Here is a 25547-nt window from a genome sequence, read left to right on the forward strand (position 1 = left end):
TTTACAAAATAGTTTCTTTGTTTAGATTGCTGTTCTAGCAGTCTTTGGAAATAATTCTGACCTTTACATTGAAGATGTGAGTGTTTAGTTGTAAAATGTTTTTACAACTTGCTAGGCAACATGACTTCATTAGACATCTTTTCACCACAAACAACACACAGTCCAATGAAACCCAAACTTTAAATCGCTATTTCAATATTTATGATTGGGTTGAGCTTTCACATTATTATCACTACACTTAATTGCTTTTGACAAACATTCACTTTCAGATTCATAATCATCACAGTTATGTTTCCTCTTCATAAACTTTTCCATTTTATGGGTAATTTAGTCTGTTAATATGAATTGTATCATACAAAGAGCACAGATTACTAACAGAGTCAAAATGAAACTGACACAAGTGACCAGTGAACTGTGAAAAGTTGCAACGTGTCACATAGATTCTTTTGAGAAGTCTTTCAAAATTAATTGAAAAGATGAAAATTCTCGCCACTATATGAATGCAAAAATTGAAATACAACTGCAATATGTGAGGACGTATTGAAAGATTTAGTTTAACATCGTATATTTTAGTTCAATAGTTTATTTTTCACACTTATTGAAATGAAAACTGCAGAGGCTACAGCCGAAATAAATTGAAACATAGTTGTGAATATGTCCATAATACATCAATTTCGAGGATAGATTGATGCTAATTTAGTTCTTATCGTTATGAAATTTCAGGTTCAAAATTGAATAACATTGTCATACCATAATTAGCCTAAATGAATTGAATGCAACAACCACCTCTCATTCTTAGTTTAGAACTCAGTATTTAGTTTTTTGCCACTTAGACATTTGTATATGAACTTTCTAGTGAATTCCAGTTTGTATTTTTCATATTTCGAAATATAAGCTTACATCTTGTGGTGCACCAGTGCACCATGATGCACAGTTTGGGAACCATGTGTAAAAAAAGTTTGAGAACCACTGGATTAAAGTATGATAGAGGGACAAAAGAAGGTGTCTTGCTATAGAGGAGATACATGCTTACTAGTTGGAGGGAGAGAACAGCAAGTGAGTGAGAGAGAGAAAGAAGGAGAGAGATGATGGTGATGTGTTGGGGCATATTCTCAAGGTATGGGGATGTGAATATAAATTGGATGGTAGAGTATTGCTAAGAGTGCATGAATAGAGAGTTCATGTGAATGCAAAGCCAGGGGAAGAAGGAGAATGCAGTGAATGGTGAAACCTGGGTATATTGAATGGGGTAACAATAGGATAGTAATGATACAGTGGGCAGGGCAGTGAGGACAGAATTGGGCTGCAGGAGTCAGGAGGGAGAGATAAGCATAGTGCATGAAAAAAAGGAAATGTGAGGAAGAGGAGAAAGGGATGAGCAGTTTGGTTTAATGGGGTAGGGTGTGGGAAAATAATTTTACTTTAATGTTACATGTGGGTAGAACACATGGCACTTCCAGAACTCACTTTCGCTGAGGTGGGTGGGTCTTCTCATATAGTGCTGACATAGTTGAGTGGTAAGAAGCTTTCTTCCCACATGATTCTGGGTTCAGATATATATATATATATATCTATGTATGCATGTCTCTGTGTCTGTGTTTGCTTCCTACTATCACTTGACAACTGGTGTTGGTGTTTTACCTCCCTGTAACTTAGTGGTTCAGCAAAAGAAAAAGAAAACGTTAGAATAAGTATTAGGCTTCAAAAAATAAGTCCAAAGGTCGATTTGTTTGACTAAAACCCTTCAAGGTACTGCTTCAGCATGGCCACAGTCGAATGACTGAAACAAGTAAGATAAGTAAGATATATATATATATATATATATATATATATATATATATATATATATATATTATATATATTATATATATAGTTCTATAAAATATAAGAGTTAATTTCTGGTAGTACAAAGAAAATTCAATTTGAATCTGAAAATTATTCTGTATTTTGAAAGGAAATTAATAAAGAAATGAAATAGGTTTAATATATAAAAACACATCTAATTTATCTGGCCTCTTTTGACATATTTGAACCCTCTCATCTCCTTGCATAATGCTGCCCCTCTCTGGGTTCATATTCTTGCATGCTGCATGGTGACCTCAAAACAGTTTCTCTTCTTCACCAGTCTTACAACCTTAACTAGGCATACATCTAAATATCCAATCAAACTTAATATATTATTTGCTATATACCTTCTTTCATTTTAATTTTTAATACTTTCACAGTTTACCTTCCTGTTTTTCATGAATAAAAACACATGGACAGGTTCTGTCAGTAATCCACATATCTACAAATTTATCATCATGTAATGTTCATGTTCCATGATGGCATGGATCCAGTGAGTTCAAAGACTGTATCATCCCCCCAATCTCTGCTTTGGTATGATTTCTATGGTTTGATGCTCTTCTTAACACTAGCCACATTACAGTGTGTACTAGGTACATTTCTCAAGGCACTAGCTAGCAATATGAAGATCCACTTCTTCTGATTGTGCCAACAGTAGGGAGAGGTGGTTTTATGATATGAGATTAGGGTTTAAAGTATAAAAGAGGTAGTTAGAGATTAGAACGACTTTCTTGCTGTGACACATAAAAAGTACCCACTACATTCTTGGAATGGTTGGCATTAGGAAGGGTATGCAGCTGTAGAAACCTTGCTGGCTTGCCAGTCCCCAGTCAAACCATCCAGCCCATGCCAGCATAGAAAACGGACGTTAAACAATGATGATGATTATGATGAGAAGCTACATGGTTATTCACATTGCAGAAGAAAGAGCATGAGTAGCCAAGGTGGAGGTTAAAAGAGATAAAATAGGTGATGAGATATTAGGATGGATCTAATAAGCATGAGGTGAGGTAGAAGTGAATGGAGACAGGAGAAGAAGGAGTACGGGTGGGTAAAGATTGCAAGAGTGTTGGGAGAATTGGAGATGGTTAGAGGTGGTGAGAGGGTGATTATAATGAACAAGTGTTGAGGAGTGATATGCTGGGAATGTAGGGAAGAGTAGATGACAGCTGTAGAAATTTTGAGTTGAGTTGAAAGGTGGTTGTAGTGAATGATACAAAAGGGGTGAGAGTGAACAGTTCAGTCCCACTGTATGGCACCTTGGACAGGTGTCTTCTGCTATAGTCTTGGGCCAACCAAAGCCTTGTGAGTGGATTTGATAGGCAAAAACTTAAAGAAACCTGTCGTATATATGTGTGTGTGTTTGTCTCCCCATCACCACTTGACAACTGGTGTTGGTGTATTTAGGTTCCCATAACTTAGTGGTTCAGCAAAAAAGACTGATAGACTAAGTACTAGGCTTGATAAATAAATCTTGGGGTTGATTTGTTTGACTAAAAGCCCTTCAAGGGGGTGCTCCAGCATGGCTGCAGTCAAATGACTGAAATAAGTAAAAGAATAAAAAAATAAAAATATCTAATATATAAAATAGAGATGTGTGCGTATTCACTTTTTAGGTGAAAATAACTTCACCAATTGCTTTCATACTTGTGATGCATGAATAATTAGACCTCGGAAAAATTATAGGCTGTTCATTTTTTTATTTTTAATGTGTGCGTATTCACTTTTCATGTGAAAACGGCTTCACCAATTGCTTTCATACTTGTGATGCATGAATAATTAAACCTCAGACAAATTATAGGCTGTTCATTTTTTTCTTTTATTCGAAATTATTAAAAATAAAAAATATTGCTCTTTATATTATATTCACATCTTCGAACTGGCTCCTATGCAGGTGGCACGTAAAATACACCATTTTGAGCGTGGCCGTTGCCAGTACCGCCTGACTGGCCTTCTCATATTCTCTTCTTCATAATTCTGAAAACATGAATGATAGTGGCTAATTGCAATAATCTCATTTATTATTGACAACAGATGTGGAAGACAAAAAGAATCCTCAGCATTCTGGGCATAGTTCTGGCCATCATAAATTTTCAAGGTTTGGCCCTCGTAGATGGCGGAAAAAGAAGAGGTCAGTAAGTCGAGAGCAGAATGTGGAAACTCTTGTGGTTGCTGATAGAATGATGCTAAGTTACCATGGGCTTCATGAAATTGAGCCTTACATATTGACTATTATGAATATTGTAAGTATAGTCATCTATATATATATATATATATATATATATATATATATATATATATATATATATATATTATAAAATTATTATATATATATATATATATATATATATATATATTATAAAATTATTATATATATATATATATATATATATATATATATATATATATATATATATATTCACATTTGCATGTACAGACATATGTATATATATTGGCAACTATGAATATTGGAAATATAGTGAGATACACTCTCTCTCTCTTACACTCTCTCTCTCTCTCTCTCTTACACTCTTTCTCTCTCTTACACACACACACACACACACACACACACACACACACACAAAGTAGACTGAAAAGTTCATAAGCTGACTATGAATGAGTGATGCATGCACTAATTTCAACACTTCCTAATAAGTGTATTGATTCTTTCCTGGTAAATTGACATCTGACTGTTCAAAGAAGACTTCAAAAGTAACTAGTAGCGACTTCTCTTGAAAATTGACAAAGTTGGCATTGTGGTCTTATGAAGTGCCTGCAGAAAAAAGATTTAGTCCCCAAGGATAATTATTGCTGATATACTTAGAGGATGATGCTCCAGCTTTGTCAACAGTGCAAAAATGGGCAGCTGAATTTAGGAGAGGAACAGAGACTCTTGAAGATGACCCAAGATCTGGATGTCCTGCGACTTCCACCACCAATGAAAACATTGATTGTGTTCACCACATGATGATGGATGACAGGCAATTGACAAATCAATGCTATTAGCATTGAGAGTTGAGAATATTCTATACATGATGACTTTTTTGATCAATAGGAGGAAAATGTCTTCACCAATGGGATCCATGACGAAAGTTTCTGCTTGGTGAGTACCAAGTCTTCTGACACCGGATCAGAAGCACATCAGACTGATCATATAATGGGAAAATCTAACATTGTTTTAGGCAGATCCAGCAGATTTCCTTGAATGTCTCCTAATCCAGGATGAGTGTTGGGTTCATCACATTGAGCCAGAAACAAAGAGATAATCCATGCAGTGGAAATACCTCTCTTCACCTGCTCCAAAGAAGGCCAATGTCATTTCATCTGCAGGGAAGGTGATGGACTCAGTCTTTTGGGATACAAAGGACATTGTGCTTATTGAGTATCTTCAAAAGGGCCACGTCCTCAATAGAAAATACTGTACCAACTTGCTGAGACAGTTACGAAAGGCTGTCAAAACCAAATGAACAGGAAAATTGGCGAAAGGGATCTTGTTTCATCAGGACAATGCTCCAGCACACAAGTCCTTGGTTTCAATGGCTGCTGTGCATAACTGTGGCTTTGAACTCGTTGATCACTTTCCCTATTCTCCTGTAGACCACAAGGGGCTAGGTTGAAAAATAAACCTCATTTGGTCAGATTCCATGAGAGTATCTTGGTCAGCCCATGAACTTTTCAGCTGACTGCTGTGTGTGTGTGTGTGGACACACACACACAAATTTTGGCAAGCAAATAAGAAACCTACAGATATTACAATTGCATTGTAACTTTTTGATTTACAACTGTGAATACTTGAGTTGTTGGTAATATAACTAACTACCTGTCTACCTGTCTTGAGGAGCTGGATTCACACCAAATCAGAAAGTATTACGCTAATTAAGAAATTGCAACTATAACTTATTAGTGGATCTATGAAATACATTAGACATTTCCAGAAGTTTAGCTTTACCTTTTTGATACTAACCCAGCCGAGACTGCCCTTGATTCTCTGCTGCTAAATTGGTACTGACTTGACTAATTAAATAATTAATTCTGTGTTAATTGTTCTTAGTTTGTTGGAACACTGACACTAAAGTATTGATCAGCTTGGTATATGTTTTCGTATTTTGAGGTCAGGTGGCCAAACTGTACCATGATGTGAGCATCGGCAATGCAGTGAATATCATTGTCACAAGACTGGTTCTTCTAACTGATGAACAGGTAGGTAACTGGGTTTTTTTGTTAGTTATTTAATTATTTTGGGCAGAATCATTTGTGCTTCAGACAAAATACTAAGTGGCATTTTTCTGGCTCTTTACACTTTTGAGTTCAAATCTTGCTGAGACCAACTTTACCTTTTATCTTTTCAAGGTCAAATGAAATAAAGTACCAGTCAACTACTGGAGTTAATGAATTTTACTTGTATCCTCCCCTCAAAATAACTGGTCTTGAGCCAAAATTAGGGAGAATTATTTAATTATTTTAATTGAGAGAAAGCTTTTTGAAATTTGTCATCTGGTTTTGGTACAATAGGTATATTTTACTAAAATTACACACACACTCTTACATATACCATAAGTAAATACTGAAGATAGGCAATATGCTTTAATAAAGTTAATTGTAAAGAAAAGGCCTCATCACAATGAGAAAATATGTATAAGGATATACTTGCATGTGTGTGTGTGTATAAATACTTGTTTATGTATAAGCACAGGCATGGTTATGCGGTAAGAAGCTGGGGTTCAGTTCCACTGCATGGCACCTTGTGTAAGTGCCCTCTACTATAGCCCCAGGTTGACCAAAACCCTGTGAGTGGATTTGGTACATGGAAACTGAAAGAAGCCTGTTGTGTGTGTATATATATATATATATTATTTTGTTTAAAAGAGTTCCAACACTGTCTGTTTTTTATGTTTTATTTATATTCCTGCAGAACCAATGTGGGGTATAGAATATGGAATATACAATATATAATATAATATACAATACATAATATAAAATAAAATAAAATAAAAATGGATGGCACCATGAAATAAAGTATTGAATGTAGATGAAATATTGAGTGTTCAATATAAAGGATCAAGTATATAAATATAAATATATAAAGGCGACTCGAGTTTCAGGGCTATTTCCCTTCGTCATGGCCGGTATGACAGACTTTAACAGACAGTCTGTTAAAGTCTGTCATACCGGCCATGACGAAGGGAAATAGCCCTGAAACTCGAGTCGCCTTTATATATTTATATTTATATACTTGATCCTTTATATTGAACACTCAATATTTCATCTACATTCAATACTTTATTTCATGGTGCCATCCATTTTTATTTTATTTTATTTTATATTATGTATTGTATATTATATTATATATTGTATATTCCATATTCTATACCCCACATTGGTTCTGCAGGAATATAAATAAAACATAAAAAACAGACAGTGTTGGAACTCTTTTAAACAAAATAATATATTCCTCTATACACAATCATACAAAAAAAACACCTTTTTTGTATTTATTTTTACTCGCATATATATATATATATATGTGTGTGTGTGTGTGTGTGTGTGTGTGTATTTTTTTAATCTATATTTGTCCCCCACCACTGCTTGACAACTGGTGTTGGTGTGTTTATGTCCCTGTAACTGAATGGTTCAGCAAAAGACACCAATAGAATAAGTACCAGGCTTAAAAGGAAAAAAAAGGACTGGGATACAGTCAACTAAAAATTTCTCAAGGTAGTACCCCAGCATGGCCACAATTTAATGATTGAAAAAAGTAAAAAATAAAAACATACACCAATAGGAATAAAAGAAAGTACATTGAATGTATTTAAGTAAGCCTGTTAGGGTATCTCTCCCAGGTTTCTTCAGTCCCAGATTCTTGAGAAATTTGGTAGAAAATGCAATTGAGAATTCCTAGAATTGTATTCTATTTCTCAGGAACAGGCAAAGCAAGAGGACTATTACCTTTTTTTATAGTCCACAAATTTTCTTGAAATAATAATCATCTCTTCTTTTTGCTTTACCTTTACACATTTGCTTGGCAGCCAAATCTAAGCATCACTCACCATGCTGACCGATCTTTGGGTAGTTTTTGTCGCTGGCAGAAGATGATTAATTCTCCAATCCATTCCAATGTAACTCAGCAGAATAGAGGAATTGCTCATCATGATAATGCTGTTCTTTTAACCAGGTTAGTAATTCTGTTTAATTAACAGAACTTTTGTATTAATCTTGTAAATTATTTCTGAAACAGGGATTAGAAAAAAAAACAAAAACAAACAAACAAGACTTGTATTGTTTCCTAAGCCATTGCAAAATTTTGCTAAAGACTGTTGTGTCCAAATTTCCTGGATGTTAGCATGAAACCCTGGAATGGTAATAACAAGCACTAAGTGCACACACACACACACACACGTTTGTGTGTGCGTGTGTGTAATAATAATAATAATAATAATAATAATAATTATTATTATTATTATTATTATTATTGTTGTTGTTGTTGTTGTTGTTGTCGTTGTCGTCGTCGTCGTCGTTGTTGTTGTTGTTATTATTATTATTATTATCATTATTTTGGAGTTTCTAGTATGTATAGACCAAACCATCAAAGCAAATAAATCCAGATAATGTTGTGAAAGACCAAAGCAGTAAAGTCTGTTTATTGATTGACATGAGCATATCCTGTGACCATAATATTTTGGCAAAAGAATTTGATAAGCTCAGAAAATAGAAGGATTTGCAAATTGAAATCAAAAAGATGTGGCATCTCAAGACAGTTACAATACCAGTGATTGTAGGAGCACTTGGAATGAAACTGAAAATTATTTAAGGATGATCTCTGGCTTGCCATACCTGCATGAAGTGCAAAAGATTGTTTTAACTGGTACATCACACGTACTGAGAAGAGCATTGTCGCTGTGAATTTTCTTTCCCCTTTTTCCCTTTATTTTCTTTGTTTACTTTTTTATTTTTCATTTTTTTCCTTTTTCTCTCTGTCTTTCTTTCCCTTTTTCTCTTTCACTTGACTTTGTAAATGAACAATCTGGTGTGCTTATTTTAATGGCCTACTAATGTATACAACGAGTTTCTCTGCCCTAGGTGTCAAGAAGACACTTGGCAAAAAATGGAAATAGAATTGAAAGATGATAATGATAATAAAAATAATAATAATAACAATAATAAATGTCCTGATGCAGTACCAGGCAGTGGCTCTCATGGCTTCTTATCTTAAATGATTGGAAATGTTATCATGTACATTGTTTTGTCTTGATATAGAAGATGGGCTACAGTAAACATTCTGCTCAATACCACAGTTTTGCTTGTCAGTTGTTTGACCTTAACCAGTTGAGCATATCCCTTAGTGGCTAACGATACATGCATTTCTGATCATGAGCAGAAGTAGTGGGGGAGCATCATAGCCATGAGTTGAGAGGAATTCTTTGAGGTTTGGATAATTCACCTTTGGAAACATGGGTGTTTTGTTCAACATACTTAAACAACACTTTGAGTGGGATGGGCTACTCGACCTGAAGAAAATTCTAACTGGGCCCCACCTGGAAGGTCATGTGCTGCTTATCTTGATATGAGTTCACCATGTCATACACATATGGTTGTGATGCATGTGCCTGGTGTGCCCTTATCAGATGGGTAGTCATGATGGGTATACTGGACTTCGTATATTTTACCCCAGTGTCACTTTGATGGCATGCACTGCTCTCTCACTCAATGATAATAATAATAAAAAAAATAATAATAATGATAATTTAGATGAAGAAAAGAAAATTCAAGTGGTAGGCATGTTAACTTCATTCAAATAGACATATTGTATTTAATACTTCATGAACAACCTTTTAAGCATTTGAAATGTCAAAAAACGATGTATGTTAACTAACCCTCATCATCATCATCATTTAGTGTTTACTTACCATGCTGGCATGTGTTAGATGGTTTGACTGGAACTGGTAAGCTGGAGGGCTGCACCAAGTTCCAATCTAATTTGGCATGGTTTCTATGGCTAGATGCCCTTCCTACTGCCAACCACTGAGTGTAAAGAGTGCTTTTTATGTGCCACCAACATGGGTGCCAGTTATGCGACACTGGTATCAGCCACAACTGTGATTTCACTTGGCTTGACAGGTCTTCTCAAGTACAGCATAACGCCAAAGGTCTCGATCACTTATCATTATCCGCATGAGGCCCAACATTTGAAGGAAGCTTTTTACATGCCACTGGCATGGGTGGCAGGTACATGACTACAATTTCACTTGGCTCCATGGGTCTTCTCAAGCATGGTATATCGCCAAAGGTCTCAGTCACTTGTCATTGCCTCCGTGAGAACCAACATTCAAAGATCATGCTTCACCACCTTGTCCCATATCTTCTTGGGTCTACCCCTTTCTCCCTTGGGTTTAAGAGAAAATAAATAAAAAGAAAGCAAGTCTCTGCTAGAACTTTTCTCTTGTGTGTGTGATTGTGTGTATGTGTGATTGTGTGTATGTGTGTGTGTGTGTATGTGCATGTATGTTTATGTCTCCTTGTCTTGACATCATGTGATAGTTGCAAATAAGTGTCACTGATATACAAGCAGTGTCATTCATTTCCAATATTCTGTGAAAACATGTCTGGTTATGGGAAAACATTTTACTTGGAAGCAGATGAAAGTTCACAAGAAGGACATTTGGTCATTAAAAAGTCTGCCTCAATAAATTTCATCTGACCCATGCATGCATCGAAAACTCAGCATGAAATATGATGATGTGATGCAGTATGTATGTATTATCATTTAGTATTTGTGTGTAGCTATGTAGCTGCTATGTTAGTCAAAACATTCAGTAATCTTTTGTTTCTTTCAGGTATGATATCTGCACATACAAAAACAAACCATGTGCAACACTAGGTAAGTTGCATGTATATTCTTTCTTCCCCTCTGTCATCATTATCACCACTACCACCACAACCACAACCACCACATCATCATCATTGTCATCATCACCATTTTCGTCATTGTCATCGTTGTTGTCATTGTCATCATCATCATCTTCGTCATCAAAATCATTTATTCTTCCTCTCTTTTTGCAACTACCACTACTTCTATCATCATCATTAGAGTGTTGGACAAAATATGACTGAGACACAACAGATTTGCTGGGATCACTAAAAGTGTTTAAATCATACCAAAGTTTTTTATGCTTCACCTTTGCACAATTGATAAAGAAATATGTTAGAGTTGAGTCAACTGACCATACCACCTTCTCTAAAACTTAAGCTTAATGCCTGATCATCCTTAGTTTAATATTATTCTACTATAGATTATAAACATAAAATTTTAATGATTACTATAAAATGACATTAAAGATATGATCTATTATATATGTATTGTATTAATGAGGATGATTGACTGATGAATAAATATTTAAAATTAAGTTTAAAAGGCACAGGCATGGTTCTGTGATAAGCTTTCTTCCCAATGACATGGTTCTGGGTTCAGTCCCACTGCATGGCACTTTGGGCAAGTGTGTTCTACTATAGTTCCTCCTCCTCTGCCTCCTCCTCCTTTATCATTATGCAGCCCACATTTATATTTGGTGATAGATTTCAGAAGCTTTAATATGAACTGAAATATAGTTAAGTGTGGCTCTGTGTTAAGAAGCTTGCTTCCCAACCACATGGCTCCAGGTACACTCCCACTGCATGACACCTTGGGAAAGTGTCTTCTACTATAGCTTTGGGTTGACCAAAGCCTTGTGAGTGGATTTGGTAGATGGAAACTGAAGGAAGCCCGTTGTATATATATGTGTCTGCGTTTGTCCCCCTCCCCCACTTGACAACTGGTGTTGGTGTGTTCTCATTTCCATAATTTAGAAGTTTGGCAAAAGAGACTAATAAAATAAGTACCAGGTTTTAAAAAAATCAGTAATTAAAAACTCTTCAAGATGGTGCCCCAGCATGGCTGCAGTTTAATGACTGAAACAAGTAAAAGATTACAAAAGAATAAAATATAAAAAAAGGATGAAGTGGAGATGAGAAGAAAAAGTAAATGAAATTAAATGATTAATAGAAACAGATTCCTCACATACCAAAAATATAAATTTTTAATGTATGCTTTTACAAATAATTCATGTTTAGATGCGTTTCTTTTTTTATCTTTAACAATATTTCTAGACAAAATTTGTTTGTATTTATTCAGGCCTGGCACCAGTTGCAGGAATGTGTGAAGAAGAAAGAAGCTGCAGTATAAATGAAGATATTGGTCTTGCCTCAGCTTACACCATTGCACATGAAATGGGCCACAAGTAGGTGAATACTCACAAAGAACTGACTATCCAGTTACAAACTGCATGTATGTATGTATGTATGTGTGTATGTATGCATGTATGTATGTATGTATGTATGTATGTATGTATGTATGGATGGATGGATGGATGTATGGTTGTATGTATGTATGTATGTATGTATGTTTGTATGTATGGATGGATGGATGGATGGATGTGTGTATGTATGTATGGATGGACGCATGCATGTATATATGTATGTATGTATGTTATGCATGCATGTATATAAGTATGCATGTATGTGTGTGTGTGTGTGTGTGTGTGTAAATATATATATATATATATCCCTAACTCCTGCATAACTGGTCATCTGCCATTCACTACCTCTGCCTTTCAAGACTTCTCAGGTTTTACAGTTACCACCTACCTCTCCTCCTCCCACTCATTCCCCATTTCTCACTTCCCTATATTCTCTTGTGTACTCCTGGTCCCTCTGCCCCACTTACTTCCACTCACCTCGTACCTTGAGGCTCCACCCAGACACCTTATCACTACTATTTTTATCTCTTTCCTGCTCCCTCAATCACTTCCATCTTTTCTTCTAAAGTCTGTGTTGTCATGTAGCTCCTTTACAGGAACAAACCTGTTCTGCACTGGCCTCTTTCTTCACATTTTTACCCTTCATTTTCTAGTACAAAACTGCCTGCTCAGGACTAGGTGTTGTGAAAGCTGCATGACAACTTCACTGCTACTTGTAACATGAAATAATTTAGTCAGTACACTCTGTAAAGTGGTTGGTGTTAGGAAGGGCATCCAGCCATAAAAGCCATGCCAAAACTGAGACACTGGAGCATGGTGCAGCCCTTGGACCCCTTAGATTCTGCCAAAGCATGTAACATGGATGTTAGATGATAGCAATGATGACGATGATGATGATGTATGATGTGTGTGTGTAAGTGCTACTATAGAAGAGTATTAAATGTGGAGAATGAATGAAAGAAAGGGAGTCTCTTCCGTGTGAACCCAATAGAGGGCCAGCCATTTGAGTTGACAGCAGCAAGATAGATAAGGTGATTAAGGATATGATGACAGGGAAAGCTTTTGGTCCATCAGGAATTATTGCTGAGATGCTTAAAATATCTGGCTGAGAAGGATAACACTCTGGTCACCTATATAGTTAATCAGGTTATTCAGGAAGGTGTCATCCCCAATGACTACTGTAGCAGCATTATTATTGTCAGCAGCTACAAAGGTAAGGGAGATGTGCTAGATAGAAGTAATTGCAGAAGCACCAAATTGCTGAACCAGGTCAATAAGTTACAGAAGAGTTATAGCCCAATTAATTCGGAACAGAATCAGATTAGATGAAATGCAGTTTGGCTTTGTGCTGGGAAGAAGTACTACTGATGCTATCTTTAGAGTCAGACAACTTCAGAAGTGTTTGGCTAAAAATAAACTATTGTATTTGGCATTTGTTGGCTTGGAGAAAATCTTCAATAGAGCCCCCCAGGATATAGGGAGTTCTGAAGAAGCTAGTGGGAGACAAGTGGCTTGTGAATGTTGTACAGGCCATGTACAGAGGCTTTGTCAGAAAGGTGAGAGTTAGTCATGAATACAGTGATGAATTTAGTGTACAGGTAGGCATTCATTTGGACTCAGTTCTAATTCTCCTCCCATTCATCATTGTTCTCCACGCCTTAACAGAGAGCTTCAAGACTAGCTAACTCTGGGAATTGCTATATGCCAATGATCTTGCTTACATAACAGATTCTGTAACAGAACTAGACAAGAAATTTCAGGCATAGAAACAAAATCAGGAATTGAAGAGCCTTGGGGTTAACTTAGCATAACCAAGGTTCTAATAAGCAAGAAAACAGACAAAACCATACCCACTTCAGATAAATGACTCTGTTCAATATGTAGGAAAGATGTAGGCTGAATTCCATGCAGTGTATCCAGTGTGAACTATGGACACACAAGAGGTGCAGTGGGATAATAGGAAGATTAACAGAGGAAGAATTGTTTGTATGTGGAAGATGCACAGCAGGAATAAAGTCTGTGGATACATGGAAAATTGGCTTTCTCAAATACACTGGAGGCTCTCTAGAGATAGTGGATAATTTCTGCTACCTAGAAGACCTAATTAGTAGTGAAGGGGGATGTATGGAAAACTCAGTTGCAAGAATATGAAAAGGATTGAGAAAATTCAGAGAGCTTTTACCTCTGTTGGCAATGAAAGGTCTCACTCTCTCTCTCTGAGTGAAAGGAAGATTGCATGATGCCTGTGCATGAACTGCAATGCTACATGACAGTGTGATGTGGGCCCTGAATGCAAAGAACATGCGAAAACTAGAGAGGAATGAAGTTAGTATGCTCCACTGGATGTGCAATGTCAGTGCACATGAGTGACAAAGCATTGGTGTATTGAAAGAAAAGTTAGGCATAAGAGGAATTACATGCAGTGTGCAAGAGAAAAAAGGGCTGCACTGGTTTGGTTATGCAATGAATATGGATGTGGACAGTTGCATAAAGAAATGATGGTCATTTAAAGTGGATGGAACACATAAGATGAAGTATTGAAGGGTCATCTCAAGGCACTGAATTTTATGAAGGAAATGACAAAAGACTGAGATATCTGGTGCCTTGCTGTACTCAAGAAAACCTATCCACCACCACAGAAGTGATATCCTAAAAACCACATCAGTATTGCTTGTCTGTGAGGAGCTCTGTCCAGCATCGAACACTTTTATTTCCCATTATCTTCCCCACCTACTATCTCCACCAATCACCACCTTTCTGTGTCTTCTGTCTGTGTTGTTAATGCCTTGCTTATCTGTTATCACTGTCAATGTCTTCACATATCCCTGCCTCTCCTGTATTCACTCTATCATTTGCCACTATCATCTGTCCCAATACAACTTTACCATCATCTCTTTCATTTTTACTCTCTTTATTTTACTTTCTGACACACATGCTCACTTTATCTTAATCTCTAATTCACTCGCCTTACTTTTCCAACTGGGGATCCATGTATCTAGTCTACAGCAAGACACCTAGCCCTGTCCCTCTATATCTTTAATCTCCCATAACTGACACAACGACACACCCCACTCAATATTACTCTCCACTCTCCACTCCCAACAGAGGGGTTTTTGTCTTGCAAGTTACGTGGTGATCCTGTTGGTATTGGAACCAAATAAAATACACTGGTGTCAGTACCACTTGAAAAGCACCCAGTACATCCAACTGTAGAAACCATGCCAAACAGACAATGGAGCCTGGTGTGGTTCCCAGCCTTGCCAGTTCCTGTCAAACTGTCCAATCCATACCAGCATGGAAAATAGACATTAAATGATGATAATGTTATATATATATGTATATATATATATATATATATATATATATATATATATATATATATATATATATATATATATATATATATATATATATATATATATATATATATATATATATATATATATATATATATATATATATATATATATATATATAAATAAGGATGAGATTGTTATTTAAAATACCGATCATATCAAGTGGCTAGCATGATATTTTTTGGTCAGACCTTGTATGTATGTATGTATGTATGTATGTATGTATGTATGTAAGTATGTACGTATGTATGTATGTATGTATGTATGTATGTATGTACATGTGCACGTATGTATGTACAGATTATATATATATGTATATGACTGATAGGATGTAAAATGTTTATATGAATGATGGAATGTGTGTATATATGATGGTATATAGGTAGACACCCAATATATATTTTGAAAATTTTTTCGTTTTTCAGTTTCGGGATGCAGCATGATGGTGCTGGCAATTTGTGTGGTACACCAGGACATGAACGAGCTAAGATCATGGCAGCACATCTGACGAAGGAGACAACACCATTTCTGTGGTCAAGCTGTAGCCGAGAATATATTACCAACTTTCTTGAGTAAACCTTTCATTGTTACCGTAATTACCTGATTAGTCATCTGTTTGGGATCACAATCATAATTAGTTGTTTACTTCATTAAGTAGTGTCCCATAATGCATTGGTTTTGTGAAGTAAAACAGGAATTATTTTCATGAAATAATTTTCAAGGTACAAGTTGAGTAGATACCCTGTCCTCATTTACTTGTGTTCACAACCCCATCATTACCACAATATTTATCTCTTTCCAGCTGCTCACTCTTTCTTATATAATGTAAGTAGCCCTCTTGCTTCTCTACAGAAACAAATCTGTTCTGGCTCTTTCTCTCATAATTTAACATCTCATCTCCCACTATAAAGCCACCTCCTTCTCTTCCACTCAGTTAAAAGGAATTTGTCTTGCAAGCTGCATGGAAACTTTACTAGTGCTGGTGCCATGAAAAAAGCACCCAGTCCACTTTGTGTTGGCACAGCTCTCTCTTGCTCCACCTGTTACATGCTTGATGTTCTGCTCATAGGTGGATGGTCTAAGTGAATGTCTATGTCTGATCTTGACTACATAGGCATCTAAAAAAAAGCCCAGCTGAAGGATGGGAGACACGAAAGTAGCTATGTCTGTTCATAACTACATAGATGATCATCACTAGTACTGGTGTCACCTCTGTAACAAAACAAAAAATAAAAATCACCCAGTCCACTCTGTTGTTGGTATTAGAAAGGGAATCCAACCACAGAAGCCATACCAAAGCAGACCTTGGAGCACATTGTGGTCCCCATATCCTTTAGGTCCTTTCAGACTATCCAACTCATGCTAACATGGAAGATCGGTGTAACCCATATACAATAGATTTGTGCACAGTTTCTGTCTCTCAAAATGCATTCTACTCATAAGACTTTGGTCAACTTGATGCTATTGTAGAAGCAAGGTGTCACACAAGTAGCATTCAACCATGAACCATACATTATGAAACAAATTTTGTAACCAAACAGCCAAGCTGGTGCCCTCTATGTCAGGGTGGCCTAATAGAAAACAAATACCTCTGACATATTGTATTTTGCTTTATTGGAGCAATTGCTTGTACATAAATTGTGCATCACAATTCAGTGTTTATCTAAACATTGAATTGCAATGAAGTAGAAGTAGAAAATACTTTTCAGTCAGGTAGATTGGAACAAGTGGAGTTATGTATCTTGATGTGGTGAGGAAAAGACAACAGCAACTCACTGGCTAACATTTGATTTAAAATACATAGAAATTTCTTAATTATATCCCAAACTAATGAAATTTGGAAGATTCAGTATTGTTTATGGTAACCTGATTGGGATTGCTGTTTAACCCTAGACCTGTCTCAATCAGGCAGAACTATAATCAAAAACAATCCCGCTATGACCATCTTGTTATTTTGTAGATTAGAACTATGCTATCAAATGTGTCCTTCACTTTTTTTTAAATGGTAGATTATGATTTGAAGAAATTTGACTGCTATTTCAAGCGAGCAAACTTTCCTGAAACTTTCTCATTAGCTTGTCCTGTTTGGAGTCACATTCAGTGATGTTGCAGTTGAAGACTCATATTTACTTATAAATGTGTAACTATGTTTAAACGTGTATAACCTTGTTTGTAAATGAGTAGCTTTGTTTATATTTGTGTAGCTTTGTATAAATAGGTATAGCTTCATATCATCATGGCACTCCGTCGGTTATGAGGACAAGGGTTCCAGTTGATCCAATCAATGGAACAACCTGCCTGTGAAATTAACATGTAAGTGGCTGAGCACTCCACAGACACGTGTACCCTTAACATAGTTCTCGGAGAGATTCAGCATGACACAGTGTGTGACAAGGCTGGCCCTTTGAAATACAGGTACAACAGAAACAGGAAGAAAGAGTAAGAGAAAGTTGGGGTGAAAGAGTACAGCAGGGTTCGCCACCACCCTCTGCTGGAACCTTGTGGAGCTTTAGGTGTTTTCTCTCAATAAACACTCACAATGCCTGGTCTAAGAATTGAAACTGTGTCCTATGACAGCATGTGCACTACCCTAACCACTGGGGCATTGCACCTCCACATAGCTTCATATATACATGAGTAACCAGGAGTTTTTTCTATCTTATAAGGTATATATCATGAATGTTATGGCTTTGCCCTTTAGCATTTAAACAGGCCATATTCGACCCAAATATTCTACCCTGTTTTATATTCAAACCAGCCAGATCTGGCCTTTCACACGTACCCTACAATGTCATTTTAAAATTAAACAATCACATCATTAAAATTTCGTAGATATGTGATAATGCTTAATTAATTCAAAACAATACGAATAAATAAGCATTATATTTGACAGAGTAATCTGAATGTTAAATAGTTAATTATTCACCAAATATCAACAATAAAGTGGTGGGACAGACATAAAATTTATTAATTCCCATTTTAAAATTTGTTTTTGATGATGAAAATATTGAATTCACATATAGTTATTGTAGTTTTTTAACTCTAGGTTAGCTCTGATCAAACAGACTTATGATCAAAGTGATGATTAGCCTTTCTTTTCCCCAGGTACTGTGTACCTGGAGGAATCAATATTCATGTTTGGTTTATTCTGAAATTCTTTATTGCAGTTCACGACGAGGTTATTGTCTGGAAGATGCTCCGAAAGAAAAAGATTTTGAATTCACTGATGAGTTACCAGGGAGAAATCATAATGTAGATGAACAATGTAAACTTCAATTCTTCTCTAAGTCAACAGAATGCAAACCTCTGGTAAGTTTGTGAGAGCTCAGACACTGATATATCATCATCACTATCATTGTTGTTTTGTTGTTGTTGTCATTGACTCAACTGCTTTGTAGTATTTCTTCCAACTTTTTTTCATTCTGAGTTCAAATTCTGCTAAAGTTAACCTTGTCTTTCATCCTTTTGGGATAGATAAAATAAATTTCCAGTCAAGTACAGGGGCTGATATAATGAACTATGCCCTCTCCATCAAAAACTGCTGGGTTTGTACCAAAATATGAATAAATAATAACAATCATGATAATAATAATGATTTCAAATTTTGTCACAAGGCCAGCAAGTTTGGGGAGGGGATAAGTTGATTACATCAACCCCAGTGTTCAACTGGTACTTATTTTATTGACTCCCAAAAGGATGACAAGCAAAGTTGACCCTGGTGGCATTTGAATTCAGAACGTAAAGTTGGACGAAATACTGCTAAGCATTTTGCCTGGTATGCTAATGATCCTGCCATTAAGGTGGCAACCTTAATGATGATGATGATGATGATGATGATGATGATGAGGACGACGATGGCGGTGGCGGCGGCGGTGGCGGTGGTGGTTCTTGTTAATTTTTGCTGTTTTGTCTTTTAGGAGGTCTGTCAACAGCTGTGGTGTTTGAATTCCAGTGGGAAATGTGTCACCAATGGTATACCTGCTGCTGATGGTTCTGAATGCCAGATGCCACGCAGACGGAAAAAGGGGGTCAGTAACATTAATTTATAATTTACAATTTATTTTTCTTTTGTTCATTTATCATTAACATAACAAAGATAAGGAAAATCAGCTTCATGATCCTGACTCAAAATATCATCCATAGCCAATAATACAAAAAAAATATTTCATATTTAGAAAAACTTAAAATATAATAATTTAAGAATGACATTTATGTTATAAAGGAATGGTCAAGTGTACAACATTAGATATTAGTTTCAAATTTTGGCGCAAGACCAGCAAATTTCGGGGAAGGATGTAAATCAATTATATTGACCCCAGCGTTCAACTGGTACTTATTTTATTGATCCTGAAAATTTGAAAGGTAAAACTGACCTCAGTGGAATTTTAACTCTGAATGTAAAGATGGATGAAATGCTGCTAAGCATTTTGCCTGGTGTGCTAACAATTCTACCAGCTTGCCACCTTACACAGCATTAAATATTAACCCTTGTCTTGGTTGGATGTGAATGTATATAGGTTGGTGGCTAGGGTGTTGGCTTTACAATTGTAAATTTATGGGTTCAATTCCTGAATGGGAGCAAAGCACTTCATTTCACATTGCTCCAGCTTATACAGTTGAAAATGAATGTCAGCTGTTAGAATACTGGCACGGCTCTTTCTTTCCAGCTGCCACGTGCTTGATGTTCTGCTGGAATGTGGGCAGTCTAAGAAGCATTCTATGTCTAATCTCGACTACACAAGCATCTAAAAAAACTAGCGGAAAGGTGAGAGGGTTATGAAAGTGTCTATGTCTGTTTATGAGTACATAGATGGTCGTTGCTAGTGCAGGTGCTACCCATGCAAAAAAAAAAAAAAGAAGAAGAACAGTACTCTCTGTAAAATAGTTGGCATTAGAAATGGCATCCAACCATAGAAACCATGCCAAAGCAGACATTGGAGCATGATGCAGTCTTCAAACCCATTTGATCTGCCAAATCATCTAATCCATGCCAGCGTGGAATATGGACATTAAATGATGATGATGATGGTAGTGGTATAGTGTTGATTAGATTAGCATGAAGATGTTAGTAGAATATTGATAGTTATGGATGCAATATTAGTAGAATAAACAGATAAAACCTAGAAGTAGTTTTTAGATATTTGTGGATTAATTGTTAACTGGTGAGCTTGCAGTGATTTTAGTGTAGGCTCATTCAAAACTCCATTCATTGAGCTGGGCTTTGTTCTGTATAACTCTTTGAATTGTTTATGAAAATTGTAGGTAAATTTATAATTCTTCTACATTGATGATCTCAATGTGATTCCAGTTTGCCATGTTTTTGATATGAGAGCTTTATACTTTATTCTGATTTTAAAGTTTTGCAGCAGCAGTAACAACAACAACAACCATCATCATCATCATCATCATCATCATCATCATCATCATCATCATCACCATATAATGCCCATGTCCCAAAGCTGGCATGGGCTGGCCAGTTTGACAAGACTGAAGGGCCCAAGGGCTGCACTGTATTTCAGTGTCTTAATTCTGGCATGGTTTCTACAGGAAGATGCCTTTCCTAATGCCTACTGCTTTATAGCATGCATCAGTAATAGTGAGGTTACGATGGAGCTTGCAAGTCTATGAACCCCAAGGGGTCAATTTTGTAAAAGTATCTGAATTACTAATAAAAGTCATATCTTTTATTTAAAAGATGTGATTATTTTGTTGACAGAAAATGAGAAACCTATATCTATTATTGTAGTAGAAGTATTAATAGTAGTATGAAGACATGTGCTGTAATAGAGTATCATTGCAGCTACCATTTGTTGGTGATTCCCTATTACTTCTGATGGATGACACCTCTGCACCACTCAGATGACAACCCTCCAACCCATGGGTCTATTTGGGTAGTCATTGTTGGTGAGGGTTTTTTGAGGCCGAAGTGCAAATCCTATCTCAACCTCTTATAGTTGCCTTTTATGACAGGCTGAGTAAACAATGTGTCTATTCTTTGACATGCTGGTCCCCACACAGCACGTTCATTAGTCAATATAAATGTTGGTAAGATTCTCTGGTCTTGCTTTAAATCATATAGAAAAAGGAGAGAAAGAGTAAAAGGGAGATACAGAGGGAGTTAAAATAAGAGGTACATGATGACTGCACATATTAGGCTTGGTGGTAGGCAATGAGTAAAAGGAATAATACACACATATACACATGTACATTGAGAAAGAAAGGATCACAAAGACAGAGAAGGAAGAGAAGAGGTGGGAGGGAATGGATAACTAAGTAGGAGCTTAAATTTTGGAGGAGATTAAATGGGAGGAGCTTAAATTTTGCTGAGATAATTTTTCGAAAGAGTAAATTGCAATTACGTTGATAAAATTTAGAAAAATAAGATATATTTATTGCAAACAGATAACTGAGAAATTTGTTTTATTTAGTTTGATTTTAAGGCAGTAAATATTTTTCATTTAAAAATTAGAATTCATTCTATCATTTTGTATAAGCAATAAGGAATTTGATAATGAATAAAATTAAATTATAATTATTGTATGTATTAGGTGCCACGTAAAAGGCACTGATGTTGGTGCCACATAAAAAGCACTGGTGATGATGTCATGTAAAAAGCACCCAGTACACTCTGCAAAGTGATTGGTGTTAGGAAGGCATCCAGCTATAGAAACCAAGCCAAAACAGACTATGGAATCTGGTGTGGCCCCTGGCCTTGCCAGTTCCTGTCAAGCTGCCCAACCCATACCAGCATGGAAAATGGAGGTTAAATGTTGAAGATGATACCACATTTCCTGATATTATCTATTGTGGTAAAAGTATACTTCCAAAGTTATTTGTCATGTGACAAGTAAAACTAGTTATTTCATTATTATTTAGCCTTTAACTGTTGGCATTTTACCTGGTTTAAACTATGACTCAACATTTTCACTTTTGGCATTTTGTTTGGGTACAGTGTGTCAGATATACAATACTCATTTAAACAAGATATCATTTATAGAATAATTTACAAATTTTGTCTGGAATTACTTGAAGAAATTTGATTGTTTGCATTTTTGAGTTTGAAGATTTGTCTGAAATTTACTTCTGTAGAGAAAGAGAACCAATACAATTGTGTCTTGATTCCTTATCTTCTCTTTGAGACAGTACTGTTATCGAGGACAATGTGTAAAAGAAGACTTTCGACCTCAGAGTGTCAATGGTGGCTGGAGTGAGTGGACATCCTGGACTAACTGTTCTCGTATGTGTAATGGGGGTGTTGAATCCAGTGAGAAACACTGTAATAACCCAAAGTAAGTATAGTCTTTACAAGCAAGATCTTTTTTAAGTATAATAATAAGAGTAATAATAATAATAATAATAATAATAATAATAATAATAATAATAATAATAATAATGGTTTCAAATTTTTGCACAAAGCCAGCAGCTTCAGGCAAGGGAGTAAAGTTAATTACATTGACCTCAATGATCAACTGGTACTTATTTTATCAATCCAAAAAGATTGAAAGGTAAAGTTGACTCAGGACATAAAGCCAGACAAAATGCTGTTAAGCATTTTGTCCGACATGTTAACAAATCTGCCAGCTCACTGCCTCAACAACAACAACAGCAACAATGATAATCCTTTCTACTATAGGCACAAGGCCTGAAATTTGGGGGGAGGGAGTAAGTCAAATAATAATATTGTTGGGTCCTTAGGGAGTGTCAGTAGGCATCAAAAAGAATATAAAGGAAATTGGAATAGAGTTCCTGGCAGAGCTGTTACAAAAGGTTTGCCTCATTGGCATGGCCAGAATCATCAGGAAAGAGTTAGATAGTTGAAAAGAGCAGACCACATGGTATTGTAGACTGAGATAAAAAGGAAAATGATAACAATAATAATCCATTCTACTATTGGCACAAAATAATAATTATTTCAAATTTTGGTACAAGGCCAGCAGTTTTGGGGGAGAGGATAAGTTGATTACATTGACCCCAGTGTTCAACTGGTACTTATTTCATAGACCCAAAAGGATGAAGGGCAAAGTCGACCTTTGCAGAATTTGAACTCAGAATGTAAAAACAGATTAAATACTTGCTAAGCATTTTGCTTAGCATGCTAACAATTTTATCTGCTCACCACCCTAATAATAATAATAATAATAATAATAATAATAATAATAATAATAACAATAACAATAACAACAACAACAACAACTTGTTGTCTCTTGAGGTCTCTGGGTGAGACTTGGATCCAACTTGTACAAATGCAAAACAAAAGTCAAACATAAAATAATAATAATAATAATAATAATAATAATAATAATAATAATAATAATAATAATAATTTCATTGGAGACACAATAAGTGCAATGGGATATCAGGCAAGCTGGCATAGAAGAATTTTGTATGTAATAGATACCCAAGAATGATTGGCACTAAGAGCACTCAATAAGTAGTTAATATAGCCGGTGCGATGCAAGAAGCAAGAGCCAGTCTAAAGTTGCACAATATCAAGTCATTTTGCATGAGCAGTGTAAAAGAGATGAAAGAGGCAGTGGTACACGAAGTGAGAAAGGAGGAAGAAGAGAAGCGAAATGTACATTTAGTGTAATACAGTCAACAGGGACAGTGCTTGAGGTGGGAGGAATATGTGGTCAGTCGCAGAATCTCATGGAAGGAACTTTGGGCTTGGGAACAAGCAAGAACATCCTTCCTGATCAAGTCTACCTTCGACGTTTTGCCTTCACCAGCCAATTTAGTCCGGTGGAACATACAAACCACTGATGAATGTAGATGTGGAGAGAATGTGACAGTGAGACATGTTCTGTCAAACTGCAGACTAGCGTGAGACAGATATACATGGCATCACAATCAAGTCCTTGGTGTCATAAGAGCAGCACTCAAGGAGAAGATCAAGGGATATAATAGGTGAGAGTACCCAAAAGTGGAAAAGCATGGAAAGATATACTTCCAGAAGGAGGGAAAAGGACATAAGGCCAGGCCGTCAAATAAAGTATATGAGAGAGATGAAAGATGGAAGGGATACTGGGAGCTGGCCACAGATTTGGAAAGACTGTTAATATTTTCACTCATAAAAACAACAAAAAGACCGAACTTAATCCTATGGAACACAGAATGGGAAATTGGAATTTTGCTAGAGCTGACAGTGCCATGGGAAGAGAACATTGTTAATGCAGAGCAACAGAAGGAGAAGAAGTATGAGAGATTAATCGAAGAGTGTGAAGAACTGGGATGGACTGTCAAATATTATCAGCTGGCAGTGGGGGGCTAGAGGCTTCATTGAAAGGAAAATGACAATGTTACTTAAAAGAAGGTTTGCATTTTTGAGCTCAGAGCTGTGAAAAGTGATAAGGAGGCTACAAGAGGCAGTTGACAAAGCCAGCTTCTATATATGACTGAAACGAGAATTCCCCTCCACTGGTCAGTTGAAGCTTAGACAGCTTGCTGGTGCTGGCTGCTGGAGCCTACCAGTGAGTATTTGAAGGGAAATTTGGCAGGATGGTCATTGGCCTGCTGACATTTGTTGATGCTGCATTGAAGAAACCAAAGAACAAAGAAAAAAAAGGAAAACAAAAAACCGCACTCAACACCAGAGCTGAAGACACCTCTGAAAGGCGGGGTGGGTGGGGAGGGGGGGAGGGGTGCCACATCAAAAACGGTTGAGGAGTAGGGGCTGAAACCGGACGTGGTTCCTCCTGATGATGTCTTTAACCACTGGATCCTATAAAGGAACTATTGAGGTAGTGAATCACAAAACGTGGTTGGAATTACTTTCCAGTTAACAGTGGAAGTGACTGAATTAGTAGTTGAAATGAGTGTTATGAAAGTACAATAGCCAAAGTAAGAATGAAGTGGAAAAAGTTTAGGAAGTAAGCAACAAAATCTACTTCATATGAATGAAAGGTAGACTGTATGTGCGTATAAAGTGCCATATTGCATGGTAGGGAGACACAAATGCTGATTTTGGAGGATATGCAATGGCTAAAAAGCAATGCGATGAGCATGGTCCACAAACAGCTTAATGTCAGTGTGCATGAATACTGGTGCCCAAATAGGC

General features: G+C 36.4%; 1 protein-coding gene across 1 annotated transcript in view; it reads left to right on the forward strand.

Moving 5' to 3' along the window:
- Window positions 1-25547, forward strand: part of LOC106874289 (A disintegrin and metalloproteinase with thrombospondin motifs 6) — a 131479-nt gene that overhangs the window by 49743 nt on the left and 56189 nt on the right. The window contains exons 4-12 of the mRNA XM_089357432.1: window positions 3880-4088; window positions 5962-6045; window positions 7872-8017; window positions 10677-10720; window positions 12011-12116; window positions 15916-16062; window positions 18658-18799; window positions 19408-19518; window positions 22634-22779. Coding sequence (XP_089213558.1) covers window positions 3880-4088; window positions 5962-6045; window positions 7872-8017; window positions 10677-10720; window positions 12011-12116; window positions 15916-16062; window positions 18658-18799; window positions 19408-19518; window positions 22634-22779 — 1135 coding nt within the window. The remainder of the gene's footprint in view (window positions 1-3879; window positions 4089-5961; window positions 6046-7871; window positions 8018-10676; window positions 10721-12010; window positions 12117-15915; window positions 16063-18657; window positions 18800-19407; window positions 19519-22633; window positions 22780-25547) is intronic.

This window comes from Octopus bimaculoides, chromosome 9, assembly GCF_046866305.1.
Source record: "Octopus bimaculoides isolate indiv1 chromosome 9, ASM4686630v1, whole genome shotgun sequence".
Lineage (NCBI taxonomy): Eukaryota > Metazoa > Mollusca > Cephalopoda > Octopoda > Octopodidae > Octopus > Octopus bimaculoides.